The sequence below is a fragment of the Dysidea avara genome, chromosome 7 (genome assembly GCF_963678975.1).
Source record: "Dysidea avara chromosome 7, odDysAvar1.4, whole genome shotgun sequence".
In the NCBI taxonomy this organism is placed as follows: Eukaryota; Metazoa; Porifera; class Demospongiae; order Dictyoceratida; family Dysideidae; genus Dysidea; species Dysidea avara.
In genome coordinates, this window is record NC_089278.1 from 25,339,727 (window position 1) to 25,358,343 (window position 18,617).

The window sequence follows — 18,617 nt, forward strand, 5'->3', positions numbered from 1 at the left end:
TAACAAATCGAAATAAAATTAATCGCCACAGTCACAGGTAATTTGCACTGTACAAACACTTACCATCATTATCAACGATGGTGACGTTGACATGATCAGGACTGCCGTTTGTAACATTATCAAGATGTGAATTGGAAACAATGCTAATGCTAAATGTCTCATCCTCCTCAAGCACAATGTCATTGCAAATCGGAATATCCACAAATATGACAGTTACCCTGGCCGGGAATGTACTAGTGTATACTCCGTCTAGGTAATCAGTTTCACTGTCAACCTCCGAACATTGGGTGTTGTTCACACCAGTTGCGGTGATGTTGTTGGTCATCACGTACACAGTAATATCAAATGCTGATGGGTTGCTGAGCATTAGTTCCACTTGTGCTACTCCACTACCCTCGTCCACACCCTCATCAAAACTGTATTCCACTTGACTGAAGTTCACTGTGACAGCTATTTAAAAGGAACCGCATTCATGTAGTCGTCATTTTACATATGAAAGCCGTAACAACAACACTCGATTACATGGATCCAGCTTTACACACCGTTAATATAGAACACCACTGCAGCATGCCTAAGCCACCCAAATCCCTAAGTTGATGTTGATTTAAGCTATGCTTGTTATATTGCAGCTCGGGGCTTCCTTTACATCACTGACTTCCCCTAATTTCAGCAGTGGCAAACTTTCAAAAGCCCTCTTGAACTTGACAACGGTATACCAACAAAAGTACAAACATGCAGACGTTTACTACAACAATGACAACAGCAGCAACAAACACTTACCATCATTATCAACAATGGTTACGGTGGCACTGTCAGGACTACCATTTGTCACATTGTCAGGAATGGAATTAGAAACAATGGTAAGACTAAATGTCTCGTCCTCTTCCAGGGAACTGTCATCACATATCGTTATATCCACAAACTGCAAAGTCACTTTAGCTGGAAATGTGACACCGTACACTCCATACAGGTAATCATCTGTGCCGTCGGATTCCAAACATTCACTGCCATTCACACCAGTGGCATTGATGTCATCCGACATCACATACACGACAATGTCGAATGATGATGGGTTACTGAACATTAGTTCAACTTGGGCATTTCCCCTACCCTCTCCAAAGCTGTATCGTGCTTGACTGAAGTTCACTGTGATGGCTACAGAAAAGACGAACACCACCAATGACCAAAAATTAATCAATGAAAGGAACACACCACATGCACACTCATATTGTGTGTAGAGCATTGAGCTACTCCTCTAATAGAGCAATGAAAATTCACTAGTTAATACGTAGATGAGACTGGGTGGTGCAAACGTTTTGTGCATTATACAGACTTACAGACTCATCGTCATTGTCCCGTATGCAAATTGACACTGGACAAACACTTACCGTCATTATCAACAATGGTGACGGTGGCACTATCAGGACTTCCGTTTGTCACATTATCAAGATGTGAATTTGAAACAATGCTAATGCTAAATTTCTCGTCCTCCTCAAGCACAGTGTCATTGCAAATTGGAATATCCACAAATATGACAGTTACCATGGCGGGGAATGTACCAGTGTATAATCCGTGCAGGTAATCATTTTCACTGTCAACCTCCGAGCATTGGCTGTTGTTCACACCAGTTGCGGTGATGTTGTTTGTCATCACGTACACAGTAATATCAAATGCTGATGGGTTGCTGAGCGTTAGTTCCACTTGTGCTGCTCCACTACCCTCGTCCACTTCCTCATCAAAACTGTATTCCACTTGACTGAAGTTCACTGTGACAGCTAATTAAAATTGAAAGGAACCGCATTGATTATAGTCGTCAGTTTACATATGAATACCGTAGCAACCTCACTCGATTACAAGGGCCGAAATTCACACACCATTAATATACAATCCAACTGCAATATGTCTAAGACACCCAAATCCCTCAGTTGGTTTAAATATAAGTTATTATTATTATTATTGCAGTTCGGAGTATAGTTTCCTGTACACCACTGACTTTCCGTAACTTCAGTGGTGGCAAGGTTTTAAAAGCCTTCTTATACCTGACAACGGAACCCTGAACAAACTGACGTTCATTAAACAATGACAACAGCAACAACAAACACTTACAATCATTATCCACAATAGTTATGGTGACACTGTCAGGACTACCATTTGTCAAGTTATCAGGAATCGAATTAGAAACAATGGTAAGACTAAATGTCTCGTCCTCTTCCAGCACACTGTCATCACATATCGTTATATCCACAAGTTGCAAAGTTACATTAGCTGGAAATGTGACATTGTACACTCCATACATGTAATCATCTGTGCCATTAGATTCCAAACATTCACTGGTATTCACACTAGTAGCAGTGATGTTGTTCGACATCACATACACAACAATATCAAATGTTGATGGGTTGCTAAACATTAATTTAACTTGAGCATTTCCAGTATCTTTGCCATCCATATCCTCACCAAGTCTGTATCGTGCTTGAGTGAAGTTTACTGTGATGGCTAAACAAGAGGAAATGTAAACACCATGACTGAGCACTTCATCATGGAAAGTTATGAGCTGACACTCATATGCATATGGAGAGTATGCATCTACATAATTTGGTGTTCTACTCTAGTAGAGCATGAACATTCAATGGATAATGCAACTTGAATAGATGAGACGGCAGATAGCAAGTTGAAGGTTACAGCGTATGTGTGTTATCGAGACTAGGCCTGTGTAAATATGCCAGCATTATAAAAAGCATAATAGGCTGGAATGTTATGCTTAGTCTCGCATGGCGGGACCACTTTTTTTCTCTTTGTTATTGGGTAGAGAGAAAAATGAGTCTGGTCCTGTTCGAATCCCACACGCGTCTTGGCACTACCCAGATAATTTGGTAGTGTTAACCAAAGAAATGTGATGCATTTGCAAGTAGTAGTTGCTTGCGTCTATGAATCACAAGCTTGCAATTGCAAACAAACTAAATTCTAAAGCTCCTTAGGCATCTACCAATTATTGAATCAGTAATAAGTCTTTTATTAATTCACAGGTAAGCAGAGTCTTTGATTATTGTTGTACTACGGTAGTTTTATTACAGTGGAGTTTAAGCGCATGGGGGCATAAATACTGCATACTTGTGACATAACCACATGATGTGTCAAGATAATTGTTGCATTTGAACTGGACCAGACCCTTTTTTTCTCCCTACCCAATGACAAAGAGAAAAATGCGGGCTGGCCACACGAGACTATGCTGGCACTAGTGAGTGGGTATTTCAAACTATGTAGCTTAATTCCATGAACAAAATAGATCACTGAAGAGCTGAAAAATTGAGAAATTTCTGAAAGCATTTTGGACACAATTTTGACTCAGGCCTAATCAAGACTCACCATCATTGTCCCATATGATCACTGCTGCTTCCCCACGTTCACTAATTGTAATGTTACTGGGTAGTGATGAAGAGTTTATTATTACGTCAAATGCTTCAGTTTTTTCTAAAAGGTCATCATCCATTATGAGAATATTGAACATGGATTCTATTGTTCCAGCAGGAAACACAATGAAGTATGGTCCACTAAAGTAATCCTGGTCCATACCTACACAACAAATCAAAGGTGGTTTTTTTTGATATTTAAATGTCTCACCAGTTGCTTCTCTATCAATGGTGTCTATACGGATGGTGATATTACTTGATGATGGGTTACTCAGAACCAGCATTAGTTGGACCAGTCCGTCATTTTCTTTAACACTGTAGTTTGACTGGCTGAAGTTAATTGTAATGGCTAGAAAATGTGCCAAGAGTACACATGTATTTAACTGCATAAATGAAATATTGTAAGCTATATTTACCGTTGTTATCCACTATGACCACTGTGGTGTTTGCCCCACTGCCCACTGTGACACCATCAGGCAGTGAAGATGCATTGATGCTTAGCAAAAACTCTTCTTCAGTTTCCAATATGTTGTCATCTGATATAGAAATGTTGAAGGAAATGTTGATATCTCCACTTGGAATAGTGAATATGTATGGTCCTGGACTATAATCATTGTCTGTACCTGTGCACAGAACAAGTGCGTATGATTGATATCCTTGTGCAGATACAGAATACCTTCACTGCTGGCATCAGAATCATCACTGCTGACAAGAAGTGTGATATCAACAGAAGATGGGTTGCTGATGAGTATGTCAATCTGTACAAGTCCATCCATTTCATGACCAAAGTACAAGGACTGACTAAATCTCACAGTTATGTCTATATTAGCACATCACAATATTAATTTTTTTTTTTTTGCAAAATGCACACTTGACACTTACTGTCATTATCAACAATGATGATGGTGACATTATCAGGACTGCCGTTTGTCACATTATCAAGATGTGAATTGGAAACAATGCTAATACTAAATGTCTCATCCTCCTCAAGCACAATGTCATTACAAATTGGAATTTCCACAAATGTGACAGTTACCCTGGCCTGGAATGTACTGGTGTATACTCCGTGCAGGTAATCATTTTCACTGTCAATCTCCGAACATTGGCTGTTGTTCACACCAGTTGCAGTGATGTTATTTGTCATCACATACACAGTAATATCAAATGCTGATGGGCTGCTGAGAATTAGTCCCACTTGTATATTTTTGCTTCCCTCATCATCCTCATCAAAACTGTATTCCGTTTGACTGAAGTTTACTGTTACAGCTAATTAAAAATAATGGCATTCATATAGCCGTCAGTTTCAAGATGAGTGCCATAACAACATCACTTGATTACAGGGCCTAAGCTTCACACAACCTAAATTTACAATACCACTGCAATATGCCTAAACCACCCAAATCCCTCAGTTAATTTAGACTTGGAAAATAAATCCCTGGATACCCTTAACTGGAGGAGTGGATAACTTTAAAAGCCCCTTGAGAAAGGGCCAAAAAACCAACAAAAGTACAAACTGATGTTTACTTAAACAATGACAACAGCAACAACAAACACTTACGGTCATTATCCACAATAGTTATGGTGACACTGTCAGGACTCCCATTTGTCACATTATCAGGAATGGAATTAGAAACAATGGTAAGACTGAATGTCTCATCCTCTTCCAGCACACTGTCATCACATATCGTTATATCCACAAATTGCAAAGTTACATTAACTGGAAATGTGACACTGTACACTCCATAGAGGTAATCATCTGTGCTGTCAGATTCCAAGCATTCACTGGTATTCACACCGGTAGCAGTATTGTCATTCATCATCAAATACACAACAATATCAAATGATGATGGGTTGCTAAACATGAGTTCAACTTGGGTGTTTCCACTATCCTCGCCAAAGCTATTTTGTGCTTGAGTGAAGTTCACTGTGATGGCTACAGTAAAAGAGGAAATTTGAGCACAAAGACTGACCAATGTATTATGGAAAGGAACACATCACATACATGCTCATGTTAGCTAGGTTATGTAATTTTTAAAGTCTCCAAGTCTGTTTATTAGGTTGGGTGATCCAAAGGCTGCAGCACAAATTGCTGTCTGACCTTTAGTGCTGGTCACTGTAAAACAGTAATAATAAAAGTACTAATAATAATAATAATTACTAGTGTCTTAAGGCTAGTGTTACACAGACACTTAGTTTCAGTCAGTGCAATCCCTTGTCAACAAAAGGGGTGCACACATAACTCCAAGGGAAGTAAGATCACTTAATTGTTGACAAATTTATAATGAATGATGCTAGAAGAAGGTGTAAGAATTTATTTACGGCTTGGCTAGATGTTTAAAAAGCCTTTGACTCTGTTCCACGTGACTGGATATTACATTGTATGAGACTGTTTAGTGTTCATGACAAAATTGTGAAGTTTTTGGAAGCTGCAATGTGTCACTGGTCTACTGTTTTGACAGCAAATGGAGTGCTCTTAGTTAAAATAAGTATCAAATGTGGAACATTTCTGGGAGACAGTCTTTCTACTTTGTTGCTCATTATGACCCTGGCATTGTTATCATTTATCCTTGATAAGACATCTAAAGGTTACCATCTTTCCAATTCATCTACAATTGTTAACCATCTGGTCTACATGGATGAACTAAAGCTCTACAGTCATTCACAACAAGAGATTGAGTCATTAATTCATACTGTCAACTTTTTTTGATGACATTTGCATGTCAATTGGAGCAGCTAAGTGTAATATTGTGGCTGTATCTAAGGAACATCTTGTGGAGTCAGATAGTGTTGCTCTTTCATCTGGTGATCTAATCCAATCTTGATCCCCTGAGAGTTTTTATGAGTATTTAGGTGTCCTTGAGTCAGATTCTTTCAAACAGCAGCAAATGAAAAACACCTTAGCAAAAGAATATAAGTGATGTGTATGAAAGTTTCTTTGTTCAAAACTGTATAGCAAGCATTTAATTTCTGCAATAAATAGTTGTGCCATCTCATTGTTGCATTATTCTGGAGGAGTAATTAATTGGACCCAAGCCGAGTTACGTAAGTTGGATATTGATACAAGAAAATTAATGACTATGCATGGTGGATTTTCAATGAATAGTGATGTGGATCGTCTTTATGTCTCAAGGAAGAATGGAGGTAGGGGCCTGATCTCAGTGATGTTTGCAATTGAGCATGAGAAGAGAAACTTATCTTTTATGTACACCACTCTGATGATCCTTACATTAAATTAATTGCAACAAATTATGAGATGTTTGAGGAGCATGGCAAGGAATACAAGGAATTATCCAACATCTACAAACTTGGAGGAACAAGCCTCTCCATGGGCAATTCATACGGGAATTTCTGAGCAGATCTGTGTTAAATCACAGTGGTTATGGCTACGCTTTGATAACCTTACTAAGGAAATGGAATAACTTGTATTTGCAGCCCTAGAGCAGGCTATATCCACAAATGTTGTTAAATCTCATATCTACAAACTCCCATGCTCAGCTAGATGCTGGCTGTGTGGCTTTTTTGATGAGACCACTGACTACCTTGTAAGCTGTTGTTCTTTTTTAGCACAAAAAGAATATAAGAGCCAGCATGATCGTGTTGCTTCTCATGTCCACTGGATGCTAGCAAAGCAAGCTGGATTCCCTATGCAAGATCTTTGGTGGAAACATGGTCCTCCACGAGCATGTGGAAACATGGTCCTCCACGAGCATGTGAAAACAATGTTTGTAAACTGTTGTGGGATTTTTCCATTGTAACTGATACCTCATTACAACACAACCGCCATGATATTACTATGGTATTAAAACAAACAAACGAAGTCTACCTAATCGATATTGCCATTCCTGGAGATTCTAAATTGTCTCAAAAGGTTGTTGAAAAGCAAACAAAATAACTATGTGGATTTAAAAATTGAAGTTTCTCGAGTGTGGAAATGTAGAAAAGTGTTTATCATTCCTATAATTGTTGGGCGTTAGGTTCCATGCCAAAGGAACTATCATCGTATTTAGAGAAGGTACACTTGCCAACATCTTTAATTCGGACATTTCAAAAGACTGTGTTATATTCTACCGCATCACTGTTACGGTGCTATTTGACAATTTGACTGATTTTTTGTTTATTGTACTTTGTGTGTCTTATAGCTACAGTAGTTGGCAACTTTTGTTTTACATTAACCTACACTCTTGGTTAGAATCAGGTTGTTCTGTATACCAGCAATGTATTTGTATGTATATTTTGCTGTGATAAAATTAAATAACAATAGTAATAATAATCACGTGATCTCAAGTTGGTTGACTTTCCCCGAGAGCGGAAGACTAGTCTTCCGTTGTTTTATTGTATTTGGGGACAATGCAGGTGACATCCTGTTGCTTTTCTATTGTTCTTTTACCAAGCACTGGTTGTTATAACAAATATTGGAAGTTCCTCATGTGGCAGGCTTTAATTGGAGAATGACGTCTAGACATCGCTGGTCTGAAGAATAAAACGAGCAAATTACCTCCAGCTACAAAAGCCTAACCCCTACATTCTTCAGAAAACTGCCACCCTGGGAACTAGTGCAATACACCGCAGAGCTCTTCAACTCTCAGATATAGGATGGACAGTTTATAGCTACCGGTTGCATTTTTACGTATACTGTGCAGAGCTTATGATAAGAATTCTCTGTTGTCCTGCCACAATGTCCTGGCAAACCAAAATTGGCCGGACAATTGTTCAAATTGACTGGACATGTGGAAGATGAATGCCCAATATGTCTACTGTAGCATAGCAAATTAACATTATAGTGGTAAGATGCCACATGCCTTACTGCAGCTGTTATGTAGTTACTGTACACCAGAGGGTTGGCATTGGTACATTTGTGGCCACTCCCTTGGGTTGTAAGAATGTATACTATCTCCTGGAAACCAAGTGACTGTTATTGTTGATAGCATGCCAGCTCAGCCCTTAGGCTCCTTCCTTGTGCTTTGATGGGACACTGTGTCCAGACAAATTGCATTATGGTCAGACATCTATGCAATTTGACCGGATTTTGTCCGGTGTCCGGACGTTATCATAAGCTCTGCTGTGTTGAAAAAATAGTAATACTATGTTTAGAGCTAATACAGCAATCAAAATTCAATAGGTAATGTATGTACAGTAATTTACATAGGTGAGACAGGTGGTGCAAATGCTAACATTGTGTGAATTATTTGGACCCACCATAATTTTCTCATTTGCAATTTGCACTGACAAACACTTACCGTCATTATCAACAATGGTGACGTTGACATGATCAGGACTGCCATTTGTCACATTATCAAGATGTGAATTGGAAACAATGCTAATGCTAAATGTCTCATCCTCCTCAAGCACAATGTCATTGCAAATTGGAATATCCACAAATATAACAGTTACCATGGCGGGGAATGTACCAGTGTATACTCCGTGCAGGTAATCATTTTCACTGTCAACCTCCGAGCATTGGCTGTTGTTCACACCAGTTGCAATGATGTCGTTCGTCATCATGTACACAGTAATATCAAATGCTGATGGGTTGCTGAACATTAGTTCCACTTGTGCTGCTCCACTACCCTCGTCCACATCCTCATCAAAACTGTATTGCACTTGACTGAAGTTCACTGTGATAGCTAATTAAAAGTAATTGCATTCATACAGGCGTTAATTTCCAGATGAACATCAGGGCCCAACTTCATACACAATTAATGTGCATCACCACTGCAATATGCCTAAATCCCTCAGGTGATTTAGAATATTGCTGCAGCTCAGCAATTAGCTGTCTGTACACCACTGGCTACCCTTAACTGGAGTAGTAGCAAGGTTAAAAAGCCTTCTTAAACTTGAAAATGGAAAACACCAACAAAATACAAACCGATATTTACTTAAACAACAACAACAGTAATAACAAAAGGCACTTACGATCATTATCCACAATAGTTACGGTTACATTATCAGGACTACCATTTGTCACATTATCAGGAATGGAATTAGAAACAATGGTAAGACTAAATGTCTCGTCCTCTTCCAGCACATTGTCATCACATATCATTATATCCACAAATTGCAAAGTTACACTAGCTGGAAATGTAACACTGTACACTACATACTGGTAATCATTTATGCTGTTAGATTCCAAGCATTTACTGCTATTCAGACCAGTGGCAGTGATGTTATTCGACATCACATTCACAACAATATTAAATGATGATGGGTTGCTAAGCATTACTTCAAATTGGGTATTTCCACTACTCTCCCCAAAAGTGTATCGTGCTTGACTAAAGTTCACTGTTATAGCTACAGGAAAATAAGAAATTTAAATATCCTAATAGCATACATAAAGTAAGTTCTATATGACAATACTTAGGTGGAGTAAACTAGTGCTGTTCCAGTTCTCAGTACTGCAACTAGAAGTAATTCTGGTACACCAGCAGTTTTATTCTAGTCCCATAGTTAGAATCGAAGCTCCTCAAGACTGGAATAATAATTTTTTTCCTCAATAATTATAGAAGTAGAACTGGAACTATAAAGGAGGTTTGTTAAGTACTGTAACCTTTAGACAGTTCCGTTTCCAGTTCTGGAACTATAACCTTTAGACTGGAACCATAACCTTTATGATTGTAGTTCCAGTTCTGTAGCATGACCTTTAAAGTAAATGCTCCATTTATGTGCTAAACTATGAGTTTTGATTTTATTGTAACTGTAAGCTTTTTAGGAAAAAACTATTTTGAAAAAGGCAGCTGAAATATTGGCTAACTAGAATTTTTTTTAACAAATCAGGAATGCTGCAAGACTACACAAGTCAATGGTAAAGGACCAATGCTAGATTTTCATAAGTTGTATTAGTATTCATACTTGGCCACACCAGATACCAGCTCTTTTAATTTCCTGTTACTTTTATTATTGTAGATGCCTCCTCTTTGTACAGCCAAGCTGTTTTAGGATGGGAATAACTTAATACAGAGCTGTAAATTGACAGGTCCACCTGCATATTGTTCTAAATTTAGTGCAGCAAAAATAGTTGTTTTCCAAATATTGCTATAAAAACTTAAATCCAGTAGTCTGGTCCACCAGTCCAGTGATTGTATATCCGCACAAAAACAGCCAAGCTGTGAAAATGGTGTGGCCTTGGGTGAAAAAAGTTAAAGGTGGCAGGCAACAAATGGCTGCAATGTTGCTAATACTAATAAGTTTTAATAATGGCTGTGAAAATTTATTAATATTAACATCATTGCAGCCATTACCACCGTTGATTCACAACTGTTTTCACCCAGGATTTTTAAGGCCGCACCTTTTTCACACCTTGGTTCTTTTTGTACAGATATCACTTCCTTTTGTAATTGCAAGTTCCAAAGCCAGCCTATGGTTGGCCTAGATAATTCCTTTGTAACTTTTTTCCCTAATCGTTGAAGACTGTGTGGCTATATGAAGAACTGAAATAAGATGAATTTTGAAGACATGTATACTCCAATAATAGCTGGGCAGACTCAACTCAAATTAGGAATGGGAGATGCCTTACCCTGAGGAAGCTTCCACAGCAAAAATGGTTGATTATACTGTACAAGCACTATGGAGCTACGGATACATGAAAACATTTTTTTAGATTTTTAAATTATTTCCAGGGTTACCAGCACCCCTTGCCACCACCCCTACACTAAAGACGTTAATAGCGCCTGACAAATACTAAGAAATTAATGAGCTGGAACCATCTGACCCTCAGCTAGTGCAAGGACAAGTGCTCCTAGCGAAAGTGGACAGCCTTGATATGATCTAGCTCCTCTCAAACACCTAACAGTGGAGCGTAACAAAGAACAACTAATCCTGCAATGCAGCCATGAACTATATGACAACTTCTGAAGAGAGACAAGGAAAGCAGGTCTTCTGTAAAATACAGCAGCACATGACCCATACCACCCCTTAATGTTGAAAATACAAGTGGGGTAAAAGAACCCATCTTAAATTCCCTAATACGTTGTTCATACTTCCGTTGTTTCTCCCATTCAAAATGTCGATAAAGTGAGGATACTTGGGTACCATGATATGAAGGTGCATTAATAGCATTAAACACTTCGACATCAAAAAATACCTTCTGATGTTTACCTCCCCAGAATCCTGATGTCTATACGAGCTCCATCCTCATTATTAGCTGTTGCATATCAAGGGGTCTCACCTGTAAGAGGCTGCAACAGATATATATGTAAATAGCATTTTCTGGTTCTGCAAAATGCGAGGTAAAACGAGTATGTCGCCTGCCCACACTGGCTTTACTTGGCTGCATGACACTTGATATAGGTTATTTTCATAATTTTTGTAGTACTCTAATAGAACACACATCTTTTCTGAGCACTTCAATACAACGCATATAGAATGTTCTAGAATTTCCACTGATAGATCTATACGAGTTATCATTCTAGTGTACTAAACCAGAACTTTCATTTATAAGGTGAGGTGAGGTGAGCAACTGACAGCAGTGGCAGAATAATAGAGGGTTTGAGTATAAAGGGATGGAGGTCCTTGATTTGAACCCTGGAGAAATTTTCTGGAATTTTTTGCACACATTTTTTACTTAACAGTGACTGTTCTATTAGAGTATCTCAATTGCGGTTTTTTTCACATGTTTGGTTTTACATATATCTCCTTAGCATATACCCTCAGTACTTTCAAACCACAAAAGGTTTGCACTACAATAGTAGCTGCATGTACAGACTGATTTTCAAGGTATTCCGTCCAGCAAATTACCCTGTAGGTGTGACAAAAAATCACTTTGTAATTTTCAAAATTGTGCATAATTCCATTGTTCTTAGTTCAATCTGTATGAAAATTGGGTTGAAAATGTGCTGTATTATGTTCTTACTGCCCTTCAAATTTGAAGTCAATTCAACTAAAGCATGCACGAGTTAATGCATTTTTTCTAAAGTGTGCGAAAAGATATTTTACATAAGAAGATTAAGAAGAAAAATACGAAGACATTAAGACGAACTTTGAAGGTGCATATCTCAGTGATGGCTGGACAGATGTAGCTGAAATTTGGAATAGGAGGTGCCCTACCCCGAGGGAGTTCTACAGCAAGACTTGTTAATTTCCATTCAAGCACTATTAAGCTACGAATGCATGAAAACAGCATTTTCTTGGTTCCTGTAAATACACACTTGTCTGTCACGCATCTGCACTTGGCTGCATGACACACTATACCTGATGCAACACTATAGGTGAAGTGGAACTAGTAATTCCTTTTAACTCTAATAAATATTGGCTAGTACATTTAGTGCTTTATTTGTCTCTGCACTGACTAACAAAATTGTATTTTACTGCATGCAAGGCTTTTATGCTTCGAGGCTTTGATTATGTTTCAGTTAATAACACTAAACTGGATATAAACACAATTCAGTATGACTGGACATTTATATCTATGTAGGTAGTGATAACTATTTAGGCATGCATGCAGAAAGACTGCACAAGTCAATGCTAAAGGACCAATGTTAGATTTGTCAGTTGTATTAACATTCATTCTTGGTCACACCACATTTCAGCTCTTTTAGTTGCCAATTACTTTCATGGATGCACCCTTTTTGTACAGCCAAGTTTTTTTCCTCAGAATTTTGCTCATTTTTGTGAGTATTGGGTACTACCTAAGAGGTAAGGTATACATATAGCTTATAATAATAGAAAATATGATTTTGCAAACAAAATGCAGGTCAAACTTTATTACTTGTGTAAAATGATAATTTGATCAAAACAAATAGAAGAAAAATTAGTTGGAATAGAGATTAAAGAAAACAGTAGTGAAATAAGAGAATAGCTAAAAAGTAAGGAAACAAAAAGAAGTTGTCTATATACCTGCAAACACATTAATGGATATTTGTTACATATATATACTTCAGTACATGACTGAGTTAAGGATTATTTCCCATTAGTATATCTGCAAATATAGACAAGCTCTGTTGTTTCTCTACATTTTAGATTCCCTTGTTTTGCTACCTGTTTTCTTTGATCCCTAATCCAACTTAAAATTCTTACTTTTAATAACATAATCTTGGTTAAACACTGCACCTTCATAGTGGCCACACTCGAGTGGTGCAAAGATTGATTTTGAAAATAAGGGCTGCAAAAGTGTTTTTGAGCATCGAGTGGTGGTCAAATTCAAATAGTAACTGCATCAATTTTTAGAACTAAGGTAATACAGTGAATAAGTCAAGCCTGTAGCCTTATTCATTGTCCTATTATGCTTGGTTGGAAGCATCAGTTAGTTAGTCAGTCAGTCAGTCAACAAAAATTCTGTTAACTAGAAAAGTTTTAACATTTCATAGAAATTAATTGGAAGGGTTTATGGTTGCTTCTGAAGCCATGTATGGGTTTGGCTATGACTAACCAATACTGCCAAGCTGTCATAAAGAAACCTGAGGCTGTTTTGGATGATATTGTTGGGCAAGAAAGTCCAAACCTCCGTGATCCCTAATATACAATACTATCATACTGTATGATAATTTATAGTAGTAAATGTGTTTGGATAGGCTACTCCAATTGGTAGTTATCACTGCCACAAGATTTTTGAGAATGTAAAATTTCAGATATGTGTAGTAGCAAAATTCCTGCATCAGCTGGTTTTAATAGCTAGATTTCAGAACTACATATATTGAACTGTAGCAAATATGCTAAATCTAACCGTTAAGTGCCATGAGATTAGTATTTTACTAGTAAAATTTGGCATGGTACAATTGATATACCCCAATAAAATGGTCAGTTAATTAACCATTAAAATGCTCTAATTGAGCAGTAACTTTATCTTAGTTGGATTATTCCTAAAATTCATGGGACCAGAAACAAATTACCAGTTTATAATGGCCTAACTGAATTATTCCGATAGAGCATACATTGCTCCTGTACCCTGAGGATGAAACTGCAGACTTCAAGTTTTGTTACTTGTGACTTGTGATAGTTGCATGTAATACTTGAAGTAGCTTGTTAGCATGCACCTGCAGTATTTAGGGATATCACAATTATAAATATGATTATTACTGCTTTACAGTGACCAACACTAAAGGTCTGACAGTAACTTGTGCTGCAGCCTTTGAGCTACTTAAACAGGACTTTACATATTTGGCTTTACTTAACTTGGTTAATAATGTGAAACAAAAATGGGCCAAAGAAAGGGGGAAAACCCTCCAACCCCAGGATTTGAATTGTAGGCCACTCAATGTCTAGTCAAGCACCTCACTCTGTTTTGCTCCAGGAGGGATGGATTTTCTTCTAAGTATGTATGTATGTACATATGTATGTATGTATTATTATTATTATTACTGCTTTACAGTAACCAGCACTGAAGGTCTGACATCAACTTGTGCTGAGATATACGTATAAATAAACAAGCCCTAACAAAACTATGGGTGAAATGTCCATAACTAGATATGGAAATTCCCCTCATGAACAATCAGGTCAATCATTGAGTGGTCAAGCAGGTGGTCAAAGGAGAAGTGACATCTATGTATGCACAGAACAGCCAAATGCATTCAAAGCCTGCAAAGGGTATGACTATGGCTTCCCTTAGCAGGTAGAAATGCAAACTAGCAGTTGGGCCACAGCCACCAGCAGCTGAAAAGACAAGTCAAGAGAAGCATCATATCCCATCTGCACATCATGCACTTACGCCCTTATCTTCTGCTGTACATTATGACAATAACAAGGTGACATTCGGCATAAGGATTGAAAACTTGTACATCAAAGTATGCGCACTGACAGAAAATATCACAAAACTCATGCCAGTGATATCTAAATGAGCACCGTTATCTACAACAGCACTACAATTAAAAAGGTTAATAACTAAAAGTCAGGCTCAATATATACAATCATTCTGACAAATCTCCTTTAGCAAATGAGCAATGGCATCACGAATTTCATTATGATAGACAAACAAGACAGCAACAGAGGATTGACGATATTTTAAACACTCATGTTGTAAATATTTGATTTCGTGGTGTATTAAATCATTTACAATGCTGCTCATTTTAATAATATCATAACTAGCCAGCTACTAGGATGTGCTTTGTTTTGTACATTTAGTAAATTAGTAAAACACAGCTATTAAACTTCGTTTAATCAATCTCACCAGTTTATCACGGCTTTGATTTGGTGAGCCAGCAAATACATCACATTGCACCGGCATTTCATCCAAGGGAGCAACATTATGTAATTGTAGCTTAAATGTCTTGCTATGAGTTGATCAAGACTCACGGTAATAAGTCGCGCAGCCAAGAAACCAAAAAGTGCACACTGCAAATAAAGAAGCACAACCACTACTGTGAGTTATTTACATACAGCAACGGTTGTACAATCCCCACTGCATGTAATTTGCATGATCTTTACTGTTTTTATCACCTCAGCTCACAAGCAAACAACAAGCTTACAACCTGATAACAGACAGTCTTTGTATACATACTAATTCATTCACCTTACAGGAGGTGAATTAGCACTGAAGAACTTTGGAAATTCAGTCTTGTTGTGCACACCCTAATTAGTTTGGGATCATTTTCATTGCAAGATTCGAAAATTATGAAGCCATGCTCATAGTTTGTGCATGACCCTACTACACTGCATAATACCCATATAGAGCAGCTTGGGTATTATCAGCCACTGTTTAATTATGGGAAGCAATAATTTTCTAGAAGAGTATGAGACTCGATCATTTACATATGGTACTATTATGACTATAACCTCCATGTATAAAATATTAAAGGATATGGGTACATCCTGTGACTGCAGTAACCTTCAAAAGCCACTGCACTAATGCTCAAACCCTATGGTCAGATCCATCTCTATACCCTTCCCATGTAACTTATAGTTATTGTGCAGTAGCTAGTGATTGGTAGAGTTATCCTTGAACTGTCCCTGGACATAAGCTGATTAGATTTTTATCAAGTAGAATTGCAGATATCATCCATTTCCCAGACATGCTAACTTGATCAGACATCAAATTGTAATTATGATTTTGGACATCAATTTTCTATATTATTTTGGCATTTTTGAGTTTAAGTGTAGCACTAGGTCAGAAACTTTTTAAAACAGTAATTAAGGCTCCTGCATAGGGTGATTTTTGTCAAAATAATGGCTATATCATGTAGCTACAATATAATAGAGCTGGGTTTTTGGCGTGTACTGATATCCGATATGGATACCACCAACAGAAGCCAATAACTGATAGTCAATCCGATATTTGCATTACAAGCAAAAGTCATAGATAATCTATGCAAAAGTGTACATTTACCTATTCTACAACAACATGTGGATATTTTCATTGCTCACTCTATGCCTGTGGTGATAGTGGCTTGGGTTTCTATTGTGCAATCCAGACAATTAGGCACCCACAAATATTTTTATGCATACTCCCATGAAGCCTTAAACAGATATTTATGCATTACTCCACATTTTATTGGCTTGTGCGAAGGCTGGTACAGTAGGTTTCCTGGTTATCCTGTGACTGTTCTTTTATACTACAAAGTTACTATACTGCTTCATTTAAGACCGATAAGCTTTCCAGCAACAAACACTAGAATCGCATGTATTTGTCTGGCTTCTTGTAGTGTAGCGCTTGCTGTACAGTGAACAATAAGCCACTGCCACTAAACAGCCACATGGATAACGTAGAAAATGTCTTATTGATTATTAAGACAATAGTATACAAATAGAGGCCTAGACTCAGGGTTACCGTACACTGATAGCCAGAGTGATCAGTGCAGGAGCCCTGGCAAGACTTACATTACTTAACTTACAGTACAAAATTATAACTACAAAGTAAGGTCAAGAGGTCCAATAGATCCCACTCCGGGGAATGCTCTAGAATTGAAAATTCTGTAAGAGCAGGAGATGGCAATACGAGCAGCCTGCTCAAACAGTGACCAGACAGTTTTCTTCGACACACAACAAGCAGTAGCCACTTCAGCAAGTGTTTCTGGCATAAAGTGACCCAGACATCCTATCTCGATAGAAACGAGATCAACAACTAATCCAGTACGTTGAAGATCATACAGTAAAGAGCCATATCTATTTTCCTTCTGAGCTCTTGCAGCCAAGAAGTGTTGCTGGGTATTAGTGGAACGGTCAGCTCAAACAGGTAGATGGAATCCTTAGAAACCAAGACCAAGTCAGGTCTGCTAAGGGAGATAGAAAGTTCGGTGGGGATAGTGCTAGGAGGGCTGACACTGGCAAGATAACCTGGAAGGTCAGCATAAAGTTTATAAAAACTTCTGGTAAATGCGTTTGAAGCCCATGAACGAAAACCTGCAAGACTGAATCGTGCCTCCAGGTATACCCTGAGTGAGAGCAACAGAACATCTGGTCAAGATATGATTTTTGGTAGGTTGGGGAGTTTGACAAAGAGCACACTTTGGATTAGTAATTATATTCCACCTGGACAGGTTCATAGGAGTTGGCTCACAACCAGCACATAGCAAGAACGACAGCTGTTTCTCAGGGAGGCCAAACATTAATCTTCCACAAATGACAAGCTGACAATATCTAAAAATTTATTTTGAACAGTTAATGGTTCAAAGCTTGAATCCCAATGCTCAATGTGAGTAGAATGTAAATGGTCACGTGCATGGTTCTTAACGGTTGCAGAGCGGATGTTGGCGACTGAAGCCTTAGCAGCAGATAGAGAGTCAAAGACATTGGAAGAAATATCCAGACTGTTGGCTACAACAGAATGGCGTAGCTCTACAATCAGTGGATCGACTGACCATTCCACAGCTAAAATGTATGACAATTTAGCTGACTCCTTCAGATGGGGTAAAAAGGGAAGATTCAACACATCTGGATGAAAAATAGTTCCAGGAGTACAATTACAGGGGAGGTTCAACCAACTCTTCACAAACTTCAACACTGACACCAATATATAATCCGTTTATGTACAAACTATTGCTGTATAATATCGGTAGCAATATCGGTTCTCCTACTGCTCTGTACTGATACCGATATTTGTAAAAAAATGCCATATAGTTGGTGGCCGATATTTTGGCCGATCCATGATTATCGGTACAGCTCTACAATATAATAGGCTTATAATAGCTGCAGAAAGTTACTCATACCCAATAACAATTTACATAAGGTATTTAATCACCTCAGTGACTGTTCTATTATTATTATTATTATTATTATTAGCACTTTACAGTGACCAGCACTGAAGGTCTGAAAGCAACATGTGCTGCAGCCTTAGGATTACCTAAC

At 38.0% G+C, this 18,617-nt stretch overlaps 2 protein-coding genes across 2 annotated transcripts in view; both read right to left on the reverse strand.

Moving 5' to 3' along the window:
• Positions 1–200, reverse strand: part of LOC136261116 (adhesion G-protein coupled receptor V1-like) — a 107,250-nt gene extending 107,050 nt beyond the window's left edge. The window contains exon 1 of the mRNA XM_066055085.1: positions 64–200. The gene's annotated coding sequence lies outside the window, so the exon portion shown is untranslated. The remainder of the gene's footprint in view (positions 1–63) is intronic.
• Positions 32–9,458, reverse strand: LOC136261117 (adhesion G-protein coupled receptor V1-like). Its single transcript, XM_066055086.1, has 12 exons — positions 9,324–9,458; positions 8,648–9,034; positions 4,969–5,343; positions 4,293–4,676; positions 4,087–4,230; positions 3,827–4,033; positions 3,622–3,759; positions 3,367–3,573; positions 2,107–2,496; positions 1,389–1,766; positions 781–1,155; positions 32–450 (listed from the first exon to the last, which is right to left on the reverse strand). The coding sequence occupies exons 1-12, from the start codon at positions 9,451–9,453 to the stop codon at positions 32–34; spliced, it is 3,534 nt and encodes a 1,177-aa protein (XP_065911158.1). The 5' UTR covers positions 9,454–9,458.
• Positions 9,459–18,617: the final 9,159 nt, after the last annotated feature.